Raw genomic sequence first — 18,809 nt, 5'->3', positions numbered from 1 at the left:
TGCTGGACTGACTCATCTCAGCTGGACTGACATCTCGGAGCTGCTGGACTGACTAATCTCAGCTGGACTGACTCATCTCGGAGCTGCTGGACTGACTCATCTCGGAGCTGCTGGACTGACTCAGTCAGCCCCCTCATTGTCCCTTTTTGCCAAACATAAGCAAACTCCACGAATGTGATTGTGCGTCCTGGTTGGATGTTTGCTGCATTTTGCTGGGCAGAAGTTAAGTTACTTAATTTCTAATCAGAAGGTTGCTGGTTCAAGTCCCTCCACTGCCATGTTGCCACTGTTGGGCCCCTGAGCAAGACCCTTAACCCTCAAGTTGGACTCAGTCATAACTGTAAGTCGCTTTGGATAAAAGTGTCAGATAAATGCTGTAAATGTAAATGGATGGAATTCATGGTGGGAATGCTGCAGGGGCGGGGCCTGGCATTCCTTCCAGCTAGTGAAACTCCCACAGAGATGTGGAGACATTTTTCAGGGTGTGCAGGTGCCCAGCCTCTAGCAGGCTAGAGTTAAACTCACTACAGCGTCTGTGAGCGCCATATGCCCCGTAGGTGGAGAACAAGTGTAAAAATAAGTATCCAAATATAAAATCATAAGAAACTGATAAAAACAAACAAACAAACAAACAAAAAAACAGGCAACGTTCCGTTTAACGTTACAGATCCGGATGCTGTTCAAAGCAGAGAAGTGCTGTCAGAGTCTGGGGGACAGGCTTTGGGATCACAAAACCATGTAACAGGCTGGGAGAGTTTCTGGAGGTGCATGAAGAGGAAGCCTGCATAGCCACCCATGCTTCAGCCTGTGAGGAGCAGGTATAAGCCTGACCCTGAGACTGAGACTGCTGCTCTTCCAGGTTAGGGTGGATGGACGTGACCCCTCCGTGGGATGCGAGTGGTCCGCGCGCTCCTGTAAGGGGTCCGACTCCTGACTCGTTCTCCACATATGCTGCGTCATGACTGAAATGACCGCATCCACCAGCCAGACTCTACTTTTGCACTCTTAACGGGGGACGTTATAAATGCTAATTCATAATTCACCAGATCTGACGCTTCTCTCGGCCGTCATAAAAACCCGTTAGCGTGTCCTGCAGCCTGCCGATGTCAGGCTGCCCCCCGCCACACAGTGTGTGAGGGTGTGATGAAGCGCGACCTCGAACCACGTGGGCCCCGTGGCAGGAGAGAGCTGCTATCAGTGAAGGACCAGATGGGGCAGGATCATTTACCCCCTCCCCTCTCTTTTCTGTTTATTTTTTCTTTCACTCTGCCTCCCCCACTGGATGTATAGCTGCAGGCTTCTCGCTCGCTCTCTCTTGCTCTCCTGTCCCCGTGTGGGAGAGGTAGCCCAGTGTAATTGGTGGATTATGCTAATATCTCAGCCAGACAGGTCTGCTTCATTAACGGAGGGGAAGGCGAAATCAACCTGTAACACCCGACACAAACGCAGGACACCCAGATCTCTGCGCGCACAACACACACCCCCTGCTCTCTCACACTGCAGCGTGCTGCGTTCCTTCCGTTCAGGGCACCAGCTGACAAGTGTTTGCCTGTAGGATCATTAAATCAGAAAACTGCAAACCTATTCGAACCGAACGGAAATAAAACACAAGCTTCCTGTCAGGGTTTCTGGTACAAGTCACCTGTTCGGAACATTCTCTTCATACCCTATTTACAACATTTAATAACTCCATTAGCGACCATTTACATTTCAGTAGGCATTTTAAGCGGCGTTACCATAATAACTGTGTACATGTGCAGCCCAGATCCCATGTCCCACTGGGTATCGGCCCACTAACGCCGCGTCTCCTGGTACTGGCCCACTAACGCCGCCTCTCCTGGTACCGGCCCACTAACACTGCAATCCTCTGGAGCGCTGTCCTCATCAGGAAGGTGATCCAACACACAGGAACACAGCAAAGAGCAGCTTGTGAGAAATGACCTCCACCAACCTGCAGACGCTGGCCGCTGCCAGGTTGTCACTAGCAGGTAGGCGATATAAATGGCCCTGCGTGGTGTATGTCTGCGGGCAGCTCCGTATCGACCCTCCCGCCCTGTGCCACGGGCGGCAGGCGATAGAGCACGCCGTCTCCACAGCCCGCGATCACGCTCATGAATTTGTGAAAGGCCTTGGGAGAGGCGGGTGGAGGTGGAGGACGCCGGTGTCCAACTACGCTAACTGACACGTGGGGACAGCCTGCCGTCTTCAGTCCACAGCTGGAATTTCATGTGCCACATTTCCACATGTCAAAGACGAGCCGCAGCAGAGACGTCAGTCCTGCCCCCCTGTCTGCTACTGCCACTAATCACACATTCTCCTGCCCCCCTGTCTTCTACTGCCACTAATCACACATTCTCCTGCCCCCCTGTCTGCTACTGCCACTAATCACACATTCTCCTGCCCCCCTGTCTTCTACTGCCACTAATCACACATTCTCCTGCCCCCCTGTCTTCTACTGCCACTAATCACACATTCTCCTGCCCCCCTGTCTTCTACTGCCACTAATCACACATTCTCCTGCCCCCCTGTCTGCTACTGCCACTAATCACACATTCTCCTGCCCCCCTGTCTGCTACTGCCACTAATCACACATTCTCCTGCCCCCCTGTCTGCTACTGCCACTAATCACACATTCTCCTGCCCCCCTGTCTTCTACTGCCACTAATCACACATTCTCCTGCCCCCCTGTCTTCTACTGCCACTAATCACACATTCTCCTGCCCCCCTGTCTGCTACTGCCACTAATCACACATTCTCCTGCCCCCCTGTCTTCTACTGCCACTAATCACACATTCTCCTGCCCCCCTGTCTGCTACTGCCACTTATCACACATTTTTGTTAGGAGAAGGGCAGCAAATGCCAGTGAAACACTCACATTTCTATTATACTTGTATAAAATGGCAGCATGTCTGTATTGTTTACCACTCTATAACAATACCCACAATCACTTGCTCCACAAAACAGGACTTCCCCCCTGCACCAACAATGGGATTACCCCACTGGGGTCAATAGTCTACAATGCAGCTCCCTTAGTTGCTCTGGCAGCTGTTAACAAGCAGCATACAGCTTGGTTCAGATGTAAACAAGCTGTAAATAAATTGTAAACAAACAGTATACAGCCTGGTTCAGATGTAAACAAACTAATTAAACCAAAAACAAACAGTATACAGCTTGGTTCAGATGTAAACAAGCTGTAAATAAACCATAAACAAACTGTAAACTTCAGCCACAGTAAACTAACATAGCATACAAGCTGGTCCTGATATCAGACGTGTACTGGCTGGTTCTAATGTGCAGGAATAACGGGTCCATACCGGGATCATCCAGTTGGCCAGATCTCCGAATTTAGACACCTGCAGGGCTCCCAGCATGGTGAGGTTGATATGGCCCCTACACAAAACAACAGCAGCAAAGTAAAGCAGCAAGCTGTAAGCAGCAAGCACATGGTACACATTCATAGCCACAAAACCACGGCATCACATGCAAAGGAAGGCTACACATATTCCCCAAACCCCCAAACCCACCCTGAACAGCCAGCAAGGCCCTGTCCAGCTGGCCCGGGTGTCTAACATGCAAAAAATGAAAAGAAGTGACAAACAAGTGAGATGCATCTAAGATGGGAAACGTGTACTGCTGCAACTCCAACACCTCTGAGCGAAGCAGCCAGGTGATGTCACACCGGCAGGTACGAGGCAGGACCGTCTCTGGGCCCTGCACTGGGGCAGGAGCGGAGGCCAGAGGCCAGCGCGGCTAATGTGCGAAGGCCTCGCAGACATCGTCTGGTGCACAGCCCCGACACGACTCGCGCAGGGCAAACGCGCCACAGCACTGACGCATCGCGCGGAGGAGGAAGGAATTAGCCATCCAGGGGAAAAAAAAAAAAATCAATCAAAACCTACAACACACCAGTGGAGCGACTTTAGGCAGACGGGAGCTCGTCTCTACTGTGGCCACAAGTGGAAAAATCAACACAAACACAACAAAAAAAACCTCCTGCGGAATTAATTCAGAGGAAACACCGCACAGAAACGGAGTGCAGAAAGGAAAGTGCTGTTAAGAGAGCAGACAGACAGGGAGGATGTGGAATCAAGGCGCGTGGGTGTGTGTGTGTGTGCGTGGTCCATCAGTGGAGTGCCGCTCCTGGTCTCCTAGCGCCAGACTGGACGTGAGGAGAGAAGACTCCTCCCTCTCCTCTCAACCACCACTCTGAGTGCGCTCCAAATGTCAGGGGGAGGGGCTCGAGGCACCGCTGCCTCCGCACACATTAACCCTTGACTGACAGCTCAGTGCTCCCATCAGCAGCCCCCTCCCTCCTGGACCCGCCCCTCCCCTCCACTGAGTGATGGCGGTATTGGCATCTGTGAAATCAGAAATGGGCTCCGTGCAGGCCAGTCCAGTCTAAAAGACACGCCCCCTCAGGCCCAGTGCCTGCAGGGCGGTCCAGTCTAAAAGACACGCCCCCTCAGGCCCAGTACGTGCAGGGCGGTCCAGTCTAAAAGACACGCCCCCTCAGGCCCAGTACGTGCAGGGCGGTCCAGTCTAAAAGACACGCCCCCTCAGGCCCAGTGCAAGCAGGGCGGTCCAGTCTAAAAGACACGCCCCCTCAGGCCCAGTGCAAGCAGGGCGGTCCAGTCTAAAAGACACGCCCCCTCAGGCCCAGTGCATGCAGGGCGGTCCAGTCTAAAAGACACGCCCCCTCAGGCCCAGTGCATGCAGGGCGGTCCTGTGTAAAAGACACGCCCCTCCAGTCCATCCTATTCTTGGAGCAACACAATGTTCTTTTCTGCTCCATCCAAAACCCAGAACTGCAGAAACATACAGAAACATAATGTAGATGTCCCAGAAATCTTTGCTTCTCACCCTCTAATCATCGCAAAGGACTCATCACTGGAGAAGTAGGCAGCTCCGGGGCGGACTGTCACAGTCTCCTTTCCTACAGGGGCGGGTACACACACACACACACACACACACACACACACACACACAATCAGCCACGCCCACCGTACCACCCTGCCCATTGTCTGCTGTACTCCATGCTGCCTGAGGCGGGGCACGGGGACGACTTACCAGCATTGATGAGATCAGCGTCCACCTCGTGCTCGGCAGGATACGGGCCCTGCCCCCCCACGCAGCACAGGAAATCAACAGCACTCATCAGTACTTCCCAGCAAACTCCATTTAGAAAACTATTACTACATAAAACCTGATTGCAGTTTCAATTAATAGTTCAAAGAAAAGGACAAAGTACAAAGACCGAATCAAACATACGAAGTTTAGACGTCTCCAAAGACAAAATCACACACGCACACACCCACACCCCCCCCACACACACCCACAGGACCCAAACATGCCGAAAGCCCCTGTGCTCTTCAACAATACTGCATACTGTCCCCGAGGGTCATAATGTCACACTTTCTAAACACCTTCAAACACCACGGAAGACAGCTAGCGACAGTGGGATCCTGAAGATGGAAAGAGAACACTTACCAATCCCAGAATGCCGTTCTCACTCTGCAGGTGCACGCTGATGTCAGGTTTGATATAGTTACTGGCCAACATGGGAATCCCAATGCCCAGGTTAGCTGAAGCGGGTGTGAAAAGCATCGTTAGCACAGAACAGAGTGGTGGTGTGTCACGGAAATGACGTGATGCACATGTGGAAAAAGAAAAAAAGAGGAAGGTCAACCTCTCCTAGATCTGAGCCAGACCTCAGCATTTCTGAAGACCCCCGTTAACCCAGATCCATCAAACTCCGTTAGACCCTGCTAACCCAGGCCATCAAACCCCGGCCATCAAACCCCGTTAGCCCAGGCCATCAAACCCCGGCCATCAAACCCCGTTAGCCCAGGCCTTCAAACCCCGGCCATCAAACCCCGTTAGCCCAGGCCTTCAAACCCCGGCCATCTAACCCCGTTAGCCCAGGCCTTCATACCCCGGCCATCTAACTCTGTTAACTCAGGCCATCTAACTCCGTTAGACCCCGTTAACCCTGGCCATCAAACCCCGTTAACCCAGGCTATCTAACCTCGTTAGACCCTGTTAATCCTAGCCATCTAACCCCGTTAACCCTGGCCATCTAAACCCGTTAACCCTCGCCATCTAACCTCCGTAGACCCCGTTAACTCTGGCCATCAAACCCCGTTAACCCAGGCCATCTAACCCTGTTAGACCTCGTTAACCCTGGTCATCAAACCCCGTTAACCCTGGCCATCAAACCCCCTTAACCCTGGCCATCAAACCCCCTTAACCCTGGCCATCAAACCCCGTTAGACCCTGTTAATCCTAGCCATCAAACCCCGTTAACTCAAGCCATCTAACCCCGTTAGAGCCCGTTAACCCTGGCCATCTAACCCCGTTAACCCTGGCCATCTAAACCCGTTAACCCTCGCCATCTAACCTCCGTAGACCCCGTTAACTCTGGCCATCAAACCCCGTTAACCCTGGCCATCAAACCCCATTAGACCCCGTTAACCCTGGCCATCAAACCCCGTTAGACCCCGTTAACCCTGGCCATCAAACCCAGTTAGACCCCGTTAACCCAAACCATCTAACCCCGTTAACCCTGGCCATCAAACCCCGTTAACCTAGATCCATCAAACCTCGTTAACCCAGATCCATCAAACCTCGTTAACCCAGATCCATCTAACCTCGTTAACCCAGATCCATCTAACCTCGTTAACCCAGATCCATCTAACCTCATTAGACCCCGTTAACCCTGGCCATCTAACTCCATTAACCCTGGCCATCTAACCCCATTAACACTGGCCATCTAACCCTGTTAACCCAGATCCATCTAACCCCATTAACCCAGATCCATTTAACCCCATTAGACCCCGTTAACCCGATCCATCAAACCCCATTAACCCTGGTCATCTAACCCTGACCCTTTCTGTTTAAACTGTTCTGTTCGTACCGTACATGCCGTCCTCAAACTCCAGCGCTGCTCTGCGGATGATGCGTTCTCTCACCAGGTCCGACTCTTTCCCAGGTTTGGGCTTCTCTGTTGGCGACGCTGTCTTCTTTACCGTGCGTTTCTATGGGAGGGGAGCGCACCAGCACATAAGCACCCGTGTGGAGGGAGGCAGACGCCGGCATGCACAGCAGGGGGTGCCGTCTCACCTCAATGCGCTTTTCATACTGGTCGCCCTTAACGATCCGGTGCACATAGATGCTGGGAATATGAATGTCTTCCTCTGTAAATGTGCCCACATCCACAATCTCTTCCACCTGAGGAGACATACTAGAACCATCATACACACACACTCACACACACTCCACCAACACAGTTTGGGGTCGGAGGAAACCAGTGTTCAGCCTGCCATCATAAAGCTCAGAATTAGCACTGAAACACCCAAATGAGCATGCAGTCCCAGACGCCACCGTCAGCTCCGACACCGTCAGCTTTGCCCCCGTGTGTACAAAGCTTCCCTAATTCTTTAATCCATCACAGCAGGACAAGCAGCTCTGTAATGCTACTGGGAGAAACACTCTCTGTATTCCAGCAGGGTGGTGATTTAGGTCAACAACCAGAGACACACATGCAGCTCAACACCACTCGCGTTACGGACCCGAGAATGCTGAGAAACCCACCAATCACACACAGCCTGTTCTGGGGCCAAGAGCAGGAGGTCCTCATGCTGTCCCTTATGGGATGATCCCCCAACACCACCACTAAAATACTACCACCAAAACCCCACTGAAACACCTCACTACTAGAAACACCAACACATCACTAAAACATTCAAACAAAGTAATCCCTAGAATAGAATGAGAGAGTCATAAACAATCTCTCACTATGCTATTGGCTGGACTACCGTAAACCCCCACTACCGTAAACTAAACTGTACTTGTGTAAAGGTTCAGTTGCACTCCCAGTAGCATAAACACACACTTCTACTAGTGTAAACGCGCCACAGTGGGAGACGTCATAGTGGCACTGAGCAGCCCTGGAGGACTGAGCAGTTCAGCTGTTTCACAGCTTCAGACAACATCACGAAGTCTTCCCTCTCTCAAAGAGACATTCTCTCACGAAGAGACATTCTCTCTCTCTCTCTCTCTCTCTCTCTCTCTCTCTCTCACACATCTTAGCTTTTCCTTTCAGGAGCAAAGTAAGTTCTTAAAATAGTGGGTAGAAAGCATCAGCTGGGATAAAGGGAGACGCAGGAGGCGAATCCATGAGCCCAAAGCCACCTCTAGCCATAGGGGAGGAGAGAGGAGCAGAGAGGGGAGTGCAGAGAGGAGAGAGCAGGTGACCCAGCTCTGTCCTCAGCATGCAGCTCCCTCTGTCTACAGCACCTCCTGCAGGGCCCAGGAGGACCGTCCCGCCTGGAGCCCACTGTCTCAGCGTTGTCATGGTAACAACCAGTGGCGTTTGCATTTGTCTTAAGGGTGAATGGGGAGGGCAGCTGTTGAACCAAGCGCTCAGTCAGACTGTGTGTGTGTGTGTGTGTGTGTGTGTGTGTGTGTGTGTGTGTGTGTGTGTGAGAGTGTGTGTGTGTGTGTGTGTGTGTGTGTGTGTGTGTGTGTGTGTGTGAGAGTGTGTGTGTGTGTGTGTGTGTGTGTGTGTGTGTGTGTGTGTGTGTGTGTGTGTGTGTGTGTGTGTGTGTGTGTGAGAGATGCCAGCTCTGCAGAATAAATATTAGGGTACTGGATTCAGTCCAACCCATTGAAAATCAAGTGTTCAGTTTAAGATACCAGCAGCCGTTTAAGGGTTGTAGCTACAGAGTTCATTTTCTGGACAGAAGGACATTTGCAGATCTTTTCATCTGGTCTACAGATCTCGCTGGTCTTATTTATCTTGTCTAATCTGCACTTCTCATTTGTCACTCTTCAATTTTACAGCCAAGACAGTAGCAGTAGCAGAACTGTCAGGCAATGCAGACGAACCACGTGTGAATTCATTCCCCCACTGACCCTCCTGTCTGAATTGAAGTGAATTATTCCCCTCAGAGAGCCCACAGCCACGCCCAGAGCCCACAGCCACGCCCAGAGCCCACAGCCACGACCAGAGCCCACAGCCCAGGTCACATGTGAGAACATGAAACGGTCCGGCCAATGAGGGAGGGTTACCACCCAGAATGAAGATGAGCCGAGTGTGCGAGCGTCTCCCACAACCACTCCAAAACAGCTGGGTTACACAGACTAAACACCACAATAAACACCAGCCACTCTGTAAAAGCTTAACCTCATTAAAAGCTTCTTCAGGAGGACAGTTAGACTACAGGTGACCTTTAGCCATGCCGCTAGAGCAGAGTGAAGACTTTAGCAACACGGGAAACACTGGAAGAGTTGTGTGGTTGTGTTGGAAACTGCGCAGGGAGCCGTTATGGCTGAATGTTTGATATTCATTACGATTTCAGCGAACAATTATATTGCCCTTGCTGGATGAGTCAACGTTTAATTTATGGAAATGTAAACACTAGTTTTGACAGTAGGGGGGCGGCAACTAACGTTGGCTTGGATTCCTGTCACACCAGGACCACTGGCTACTCTCCAGGGTGCCGAGTCCAGCTGGTCCAGCGACGTGATGTCCGGCAGGAGGCAGAAGTGTGCGCAGTCCACCATGACGAACCACACCTGCACTCACTCACCTCCTGCTGCCCGGCCGCACTGGAGACTGGAGAGCCTGGAACCCCCTCCTAACCTGCAACTCTCTCCCGTTAGAGGAACCGCAGTGCCCACTGGGGGAGAAGCCAGCCCACACTAGCCCAGCTGCAGGGGCCTGTGGGACAGTGGCTCCCAGGAGCCTCCAGACTGGACAGAGCCGCATGTATATTCTCCCCTCAGAGGTGTGAAGTCCTCGTGCTGCTCACGCCACGGATGTGCTCCTCACACCGGGGGGGGCGCCGATCACTCAGGCATTAGATGAACAAGCTCAGACAGCGTGAGCAGCAGCTGGTGGAACACGGTGCACTGCATTATGGGACCTCCATCAAGAGTGAGCGATGATGTAAATTAGACTGCATGTGCAAGCTGGACGTATCCGCAGATCTACAGCTAGCCCGGTCCTGTTAGTGTCAGCCCAGCGGAGACGCGGTGGGGAGCTCGGAACGTCCTCGTCCCTGCTGCAGACTGACGGAAGTTGTGTGCAACTTTCACACATCGTGCAGATCTCTCCAACACTCATGAAAACCTGCACCCTGGTTTCTGTGGCCCAGCTGTGCGATCGCTAATTTATGTGCAACACACCAAAAGAGTAATGAGGGATTTGAATCGAACAAAAGCAGGTTTGGGGGGGGACTGACACCTTTGAGGATGGATTTCATCAATAACCAATGAGCCTGATTTTACAACACACACACACACACACACACAACCTGCAGCTTCCGCGGTAGGCTCCACTCGGTGGTGCCACAGCACCGGCGGCACACAAACGGAGGCTGGCTGAGATGATCTCCTCACGTCCCACAATGCTTCAGATCTCCTCTACCTGCCATAACCACAACATTATGTCCCCAATGGAGCAGGCAGGCAGGCATGCGTTGCCTGGCAACCAGCTGGCTAACTCCATTATATTTCCTTTTTTTGTTTGTTTTTTTTGTTTTTTTTCCCGGTGGTGGTGGTTGTTGTCAGTCCCACCAAATAAGGTTTTAGGGGACATGGTGTTCGCCCACGTGGGTGGGGTGGGGTGTGGAGAGGGGCACCCCCTCACCTCCACACGCTTCACAGCTGCCTCGGCGTATCTCCAGAACTACACGTCCCAGAAGGTACAGCATATCCCAGCATGCTGCACACCACGGCCGCCGAGGCTGGCAGAGGGTGGCTCCGCTCTGCAAACACTTCAGCTCAGCCAAGCAACTAAAAATGGGTCTGCCTTATTTACCTCAGAAATCTCACACACACACACACACACACATACACACAAGCCTACACAGGACATACAGGATGCAGAGATAGTAAGACCCGCACAAACACATCCAAGCAAAGTTTCCAGGAGAGAGGTGGAATTGAACAGGCCGGATCTCTGACCTGCAACAGCCGTAGGAAACGCAGTGTGACAGAAGGTTGGGGCTTTTTTAATCTGATCCCTGCTGAGAACACGAAATGACCAGAGCCACAAAAAAAAAACAAAACACTTTTGTCCAACACACACACACATACACGCACACACAAACACAGAGGCACAGATGCATACACACGCAGAGCAGCTCCACACTGGTTTCCAGTCCTGATAAGGTTCTCTGTAGTGCCATAATGACAGCATTACCAGGAGTAAAGTTTCCTTAATGACCCCCCTAATCCTCCTTTATTGGTCTAGCCCAGATAACTGCGCTACTGTAGGAACACAGACAGACAGACAGACACCACGCCGTCAAGTCCATCATTAACAAGGGCGGCCCCTTCACATGGAGGTCCGGAGGACCGTGGGGGGAACGGGTCCGCTCACCTCCACGATGGTCACCCTCGCTGCCTTACACATGGGCTGGTTGAAGTTTCTGGCGGTTTTCCTGTTCGGAGACAGCAGAGTGAGAGACGTGTGGTGCAGTCATCTGATCCAAACACTCAGGAAAACACACCACAAAACTCTCCATTTCAGCTCAAACATACCAGGCCACAGCAAGAGATGTTCACTAAAATGAAAACATTGCCCTCTGGTGGAGAATAAACTGAATAAACATGACCTTCAGTTTGTATCTCCACTACACTGAGGCTTGTTTATGTGGTCTGGACCAAAATGGAGAATACACACACACACACACACACACATTTTAGCACTGTAACAGGATAAACACTGTAACACAGCCCTCATCTGACATACATGCAGAAATCAAACATTGCTAGCATTTCTGAGGCTTTTATCCAAAACGTCTTACAACTCTGACTGAACACAACTTGAGTAACTGAGGTTTAAGGGTTTTGTTCAGGGACCCAACAGTGGCAACCTGGCAGTAGTAGGACTTGAACCAGCAACCTTCTGATTACTAGACCAGTACCTTCACCACTGAGCACCACTGCCCACACCTTCGTCATCCTCCTCCTCCTCCAACACCAGGTCTTTTTTAACTGTTATTTCATATGGGTCAGGATATTTCTGCAGGGATATTTATACACCATGCCTGCCTGTCTGTCAGGGGACACTGAGCTACACTACAGCCCTCGTCCTCTGGACTGAGGGCTTGCGGGAGACGTGCAGGTGACGAGGCGGCGATACCTGAAGATGACATTTCCCGCTCTGTCTGCTTTCCAGGCTTTTGCCAGGGCGTAGTCCCCCGTTATGGCTGTCTCCATGATGAAGTGTCTGCCCCTGAACTCACGCACCTGCAAAGCAGACAGTCAGGACAGGAAAGGGTTCCTCTACAGAGTCTGTACATCAGATGTCACAACACAACCCCCCACCACTAGACACACACAGGATACACTGCAAGACAACAGAATAATGGATATTGTGTTGCTGGGTTTTGTGTTCTCTGAAGAGCTTCGTAAAAATATGAACACACACAAACAGCAGCTACCGTCATTTCACTACTCAGTAAAGCCTGACTCTGGAGCTGGGTGTGGCCAGCCAGTGGGGGCATGGCCAAGATGCGCACCTCTCTGGCATGGCTGGCTATGGCCACACTTCCATCGCTGCTGTACCGGATGGGAGCTCCACCTTCTTGGATGAGCGTTCCGTACCCAGTAGCCGTGAAGAAGGCGGGAATGCCAGCACCTCCGGCGCGGATCCTCTCCGCCAGTGTTCCCTGAAATCAGACGGGACGGAACAATCGGAGCCTGCAGGCGGAACTGACCAACTGGCGTAAGGGTTCAGACCCAGCAGAACTCAGGAGTGTTACACGGCTAACAGAGGAACCAGAACCCTTTACGCTTAGTACACAAACACTCACACACTGTCTGAATGAAGGACAGATTTAGGAATAAAATAATGAAGTTACTAGAACACATCTGCCCATGTTCTGTTCGGGTCTGGTAACATCAGGGTGTCAGTGAGCGTGCAGCCACACAGGACCCCAGACACACACACACACACACACACACACACACACACACACACACACGTCCCCAGGTGGTCTCACCTGTGGCGTCAGCTCTACCTCCAGCTCCCCACTCAGGTACTGCCTCTCAAACTCCATGTTCTCACCCACGTAGGACGAGATCATTCGCTTGATTTGTTTGGTCTTAAGGAGGAGGCCCAGGCCAAAGTCATCCACCCTACGTGCGCACGCACACACACACACACACACACACACACACCAGCCAGCATAATTGTCATCTACCCTATACACACCCACTCATGCCCTCCAGCATAATACACTCTGCATGCAGCTCCCTTGTAATGGAAACCAATAACCAACTGGTTTTTCTTTCTCATGTTTGTCTACAAATCTGTAACACTCACTGTTTCTCACATTCAACATTGTGTTAAATTACAATTAACACAACCAGCATTGCGGAACGTCAGAACGTCACTGTGCCTCTGTCGCATGTTTGGTGATTTCTACAAAAAATGAACTTGGGGAGAACCTCTGAACTTCTGTTTAAAACAAAAACCATAAGTAATGAAGGCATATGTTGAGTGTGTGTGTGTGTGTGTGTGTGTCCACGTCCACTCCGCACGCGCATACGCGCGTGTGTGTCTGTGCTCCGTCCCACATGTAGGGCTGAAGTGAATCTCCAGTAGCAGGGTGAAGCACTGACACGAGAAGATGAATCACTAATTAACACGTAGAATGACTAACTGGGCGTAACGGACAGTGGAGGGAAGAGCCAGAGTCCTCAGAGAGCTGGACACTACTGGACGCCACTGCTGAAACTCACCACCACGCGCACAATGCTTTGCTCCACACCAGCAGAACTGGTCAAAGGCAAAGTTGATGTGGACACTCAGCGGGTGTTCCGTTTGGTACCTGTGCTGCACTGACACTACGAACAGACATTTATCTCCACTCACCCCGCGTCAGTACTGACCCCGGTCAGTCTCCACTCACCCCGCGTCAGTACTGACCCCGGTCAGTCTCCACTCACCCTGCGTCAGTACTGACCCCGGTCAGTCTCCACTCACCCTGCATTATTACTGACTGCAGTCAGCTCCTTCACTCCCGTCTTCAGTAAACTGTTGATCAGATTCTCAGGGATGCCACACAGTCCAAATCCTGCACACAAGTTTAAAAAAGACAAAACTGTAACCTGCACAATGGGGCCACTCACCACAGGCCTGAACCCTGGAATAACGTACCTCCAACCAGAATAGTGGCTCCATCAGGAATATCTTTCACTGCCTCCGTGGCGCTGGAGTAGAACTTGGACCTCCGGTGGCTGGAGGTGGAGAAGTAGCAGCCACATGTCTGCAGGACGGAGATGTTCAGATCAGAGGATGAACGAATCGCAGTAGGACCAGTCAGCTCCCACAACACACGTCTCTGACCCTCATCCAAACCCCATCCTGAACTGGGTGCTGTACTGAGTTTATTGCTGGAGGCTCTAAATCACGGCAAGTGCCACTAAACAGAAAACAAGTCAGACTGTAGACACCACAAACCAGACAGTGAGGGGATAATGTCTTCTTGGAATTACAAGGGTATGGACACACTCGGACATGGATTACTTACACACACACACACACACACACACACACACACACACACACACACACGTGTATACACATTTCATTAAATTCTGTAGTGTAGTAAGTTATAACTGTACATCCCAATAAACTTTAACTTCATTTTATAGATATTATCACAAAACAAGCGTTTCAGACTGAGACACAGCCTTTATGACACAGCCTTTATGACAGTTTCATGGCTCTGTCGCTATGGCAACTACTGATAGATACCTTATTTTATGCTGTTTTATAATAACTACAAACAACACAGTTGGAGTTCCACTGGGCACAAAATGTGACTGGAATCGAACCTAAACCGAATCTAAACGGAGTGCAAAACCAGACTCTGATTCCAGACGCAGGTCACCTGATCCACACGCAACACTGTATGGGTAGAGTTACTGAGATAAACGCTGAATATGAGCCTTCTGTAACGGCTCAGGGAGAAAACAAACGAGACAAACGCTGAATATGAGCCTTCTGTAACGGCTCAGGGAGAAAACAAACGAGACAAACGCTGAATACGAGCCTTCTGTAACAGCTCTGGTGGTTAAATGTGAAGTGTGTTATTATGGAACAGTGACAAGACCGCCAAGAAGCACGCCACCTTCAAGAGTAGAAAGGACAGAGGATGTTTTGACTCAACAATGCCCTAGAAACCTGCTCAGCCAACTTCACATCTCAGCCAGTGACTTATAGAGCAAGACAGGACATGGAAACTTGCAACCAAATCCTGTTCATGCCTCAAACAGCCACGATATTAACTGATATCATGATATCAGAACAGCTTGTAATGGCTTTATTGTACTTAAACAAGTCTTATTAATATCCTGACAATCAGTAGTATGACTGTCATGCTCTCACAGTTCTAAACTCTAATTGCTCACTCTACTAGAAACACCTACTCTATAGCTGAACCTACGAGGCTGACATATTTTGCAGTTAAGTGTAAATTGTACTGCACCCACCACTACTGTACTGACGTCAGCTGACTGCCTGGAGTTCTGTTCTCTATGTGTGTTGTGTCATCATTTATGGCCTGTTTGATGCATGACTTAGTTTTGACCAAAGAGCAGGTGCTAGCTGGACGCATTTTTATACAGACTTATATTTTAAACTCTCTTATACACACATGCAGTCATCACAGCCCAATTTACAAAACTGGTCATTAAGAAATAAGGTCACAGGAAACATGGCACAACTGTGCCAAGAACAAGACCAGTTCTCTTCAGTCAGTAAACCTCTGGACACACAGCACTGACCACAGCAGGGTCCCAGAGGCTGCGGTACGTACGTACCCCTCCGAACTGGAGGCCAACTGCCTGTGTTGGATCCACGCCTGAGACTTCAGAATGTCATGTGAGAGTTGCTACAGCAACTGGCACTCCCATGTAAGTGGGACTGTGAGTGTGGCCCAGGGTTGCAGGAGGCCCAGTAAATGGAGACAGGGCTACAAACAGGAACAGGTCATGCAGAACAGCCCATTGGAACAGGATTGGTCCAGTTCACTGAAGCTTCCAAACGCACTTTATAAAACACAAGGCTATTATCGGCGTCTGTGCGGTGTGTCTTATCTGGGGCTGCTACCTGCTCAGTGTTTAAGTGCAGGACCAGTGTTGGCAGCACCTCTCCAGCCTTGACTCTGACCTTTAAACCCCACCTGATAAACCTGCACAAGCACACATCCACAACCAAGAAACTACAAAGTCCCAGTTTATATATTTATTTATGTGTGTGTGAACGGGGTTAGCAGTGAGTGCAAGAGGGTTGCGAGCATCAACTTCTATTTAACGGACATTGCCGAGCGCGTTATCGTATTGTGATATGGCACAGCAGCCTGACGTGGAGACGGAGCTGTTGCATGCGAGTGAAACACCAGCTACTGCTGCACGAGATAGCGCGGGTCTAACGATCAGAGCGTGCATATTAAATACTGGACATTTCTAACAGAACTTTGCACCCTCGCCCTCTCACCACCAATGAAGGTCAAATCTCTCCAATCCGACTGTGTTTGTGAAGGTTGACCAGCAGGTCGCAGGTCGGCCAGCTACAGTAGAAGCGCGAGCACTCTGACTCCCCAAGGACGTCCGCGCGCCATCAGCAACTAACTAAGCCACCTCGTGCAGCGCACTTTATAAGAGATGTTTGTTCTGTGTACGACAATGCAAAAGCACGCGTCTGTTACCACCCCTGCTTGCAGCACAAACCCTGGCCCGGGGCAGCTGCGTGCGCGCACCCCACAGCAGCGGCCCACTGGAGTCTAATACTCGTTCAGAATCTCCATCACTGACCTTGCTGAGGGCACTTCGCGAGAAGCTCACGCGGGCGGCCACGCTCACGTTCCTCACGAGTATGTTCTCAGCTCTGGACAACAGCGCGAGAGTCGCCATGTTTACGAAGCACGGTCCGATGGTGATGCGTACGCAGCGTGCCCGCAGGCGGAGAGGGGCGGGCCCAGCCGGTGAGTGACAGGGGCTGGGGCCTCTAAATTTAACTCTAAGGACTGTGAGTCAGGAGGCTAGGTCCAACTCCTGAGGGTATTTGCGGCCAACGTTAACATGCTGTGAAACATTTGAAAGTTGCCGAATTATCTTAAAGTTGAATTAGGTCTAAACGTATGCATTAATACGTGAGAGGCATTGGGCTGCATTAGAGAAAGCGCTCGTGAAATGGATTGCATGTTTTTTGTAAAAATGACTATTAACAAACGTGTAAGTTGTTTAATTCTTCTTCCGCTATATGCAGCTTTTTCATCCACGCTTCTCGCCTGACCGACACTTCCGCCCACAATGCGCCCTGGCCACGCCCCTTCTCCCACGTGACTAGCCAACGGCGCCTGTCCCCCGCGCCGCGCGCGTTACGTGGTGATCCTGTAGGGGGCAGTTACAGTAAAAATGTCCGCAGCTATTACACCATAACGAGTTAGGTTCACTCGGACAGGAGACTAACACACAGAAGGATGCAAACCGTTAACTGAAGGAAGAAACAAGCGAATTCTCTGGTTTACCCAAATATACTTTAAAAAAGCAGACGAAACACTGTTTTGGCTGGAGTGGCTTTCTTTAATAAGCCCATGTGCAATAATGATTGATCTGCTTAGGTGGGTGCGAGCACGGTTTTACCCCAGGCTGTCCCCAGTTCGCGCGCTCTGCACACACGTGGATCAAAGCTTCAATATTCGCCGAATTCCCGGTCACGGTTTCTGCGCGGCAGGTTGCGCGCACACACGTCAGACACGTTTCAGCAGAGAATGATGTGGTACAGTCGATTAGTTTGCCATCACGATGACAGGCGTTTAATCAGTACGAGTGGATAAGGAAACTTGGTTAGAAACACAGACATGTAGCCTACATCTGCCACAGACACAGAGTATCTTTGTGTCACACACACACACACACTTAAAGACTACCATATCTTTATCTTGTCCGTTTTTCCTGCGCTACAGAATTAGCTGCCAGGAGATGGCAGCAGAGCAGTGAAACGGTCGTCTACATTTATGGTGGACAGAGTGGAATCAGAGCTCACGCGACGAGAGCATGGTCAGTCATACTGGATGGTCATGCATGAGTGTCATCACTGGGAATGAAACTGAGCTCAGAATTCCAGCAACAGACGTCTTGGACATTTGCACCATCTGCCCATATAAAAAGCTTTGCAAGTCCACCATACCTGAAGCCATGCACTCTGCTGTGTGTTTGTCAGCTTGGACAGTCTTTCAGCAGTCAGACCTTCCATTCATGGAGTCTGTCAGTTTCTTAATCTGTTGATGATCAACTTTTTGTACAGTAGCAACCACAGCCTCCCAGACACTGTTCAGAGAGCTGAACTGTTTTTCTTCACCATAAATCTCCCATTTAAGTAAGGCCCACAAGTTCTCAATAGGGTTTAGCTCAAGTGAGGAAGGACAATGTCATTATTCTTTCATCTGTAAGGGGTTTACTGGCTAACGCAGTGGAACTTTATATACGGGCCCGTCCATCTGGTCCATCAGGTCACTCACATCTCATCAGTCCATAAAACCTTAAAAATCTGTCTTCAGATATTTTTGGCCTAGTCTTGATGTTTCACTTTATGTGTCCCGTTCAGTGGTGGTGGGGTTTCAGCCTTCCTTAACTTGGCCGTGTCTCTGAGTACTGAACACCTTGTACTTCTGAGCACTCCCGGTAGGTTGCAGTGACAGCACTGGAGGATAATGGGTTCAACCACTTCACGGTTGATTCTTTTCAAATATTTGCCAGTTAATATGATTTTTTTTCTCAACACATTT

At 50.6% G+C, this 18,809-nt stretch overlaps 1 protein-coding gene across 2 annotated transcripts in view; it reads right to left on the bottom strand.

Annotated features, from left to right (window-relative positions):
• The window catches only part of oxct1a (3-oxoacid CoA transferase 1a), a 22,207-nt gene extending 5,218 nt beyond the window's left edge, over positions 1–16,989 (bottom strand). The window contains exons 1-13 of one of the 2 annotated variants that reach the window (XM_027026189.2): positions 16,834–16,989; positions 14,174–14,282; positions 14,000–14,090; positions 13,014–13,149; positions 12,531–12,680; positions 12,152–12,258; positions 11,387–11,447; positions 7,120–7,227; positions 6,914–7,034; positions 5,488–5,582; positions 5,068–5,116; positions 4,861–4,933; positions 3,315–3,390 (exon numbers count right to left, since the gene is read on the bottom strand). In XM_027026189.2, the coding sequence (XP_026881990.1) occupies positions 3,315–3,390; positions 4,861–4,933; positions 5,068–5,116; positions 5,488–5,582; positions 6,914–7,034; positions 7,120–7,227; positions 11,387–11,447; positions 12,152–12,258; positions 12,531–12,680; positions 13,014–13,149; positions 14,000–14,090; positions 14,174–14,282; positions 16,834–16,932 (1,275 nt within the window). In that variant the 5' untranslated portion in view covers positions 16,933–16,989. The remainder of the gene's footprint in view (positions 1–3,314; positions 3,391–4,860; positions 4,934–5,067; positions 5,117–5,487; positions 5,583–6,913; positions 7,035–7,119; positions 7,228–11,386; positions 11,448–12,151; positions 12,259–12,530; positions 12,681–13,013; positions 13,150–13,999; positions 14,091–14,173; positions 14,283–16,833) is intronic. The other variant, XM_027026188.2, reaches the window with a different exon arrangement.
• Between the last annotated feature and the right edge of the window lie 1,820 nt (positions 16,990–18,809).

The sequence above is a fragment of the Electrophorus electricus genome, chromosome 18 (genome assembly GCF_013358815.1).
Source record: "Electrophorus electricus isolate fEleEle1 chromosome 18, fEleEle1.pri, whole genome shotgun sequence".
In the NCBI taxonomy this organism is placed as follows: domain Eukaryota; kingdom Metazoa; phylum Chordata; class Actinopteri; order Gymnotiformes; family Gymnotidae; genus Electrophorus; species Electrophorus electricus.
The sequence above is the reverse complement of the archived record's forward strand: the minus strand, read 5'-3'. Positions and strand labels throughout refer to the sequence as shown.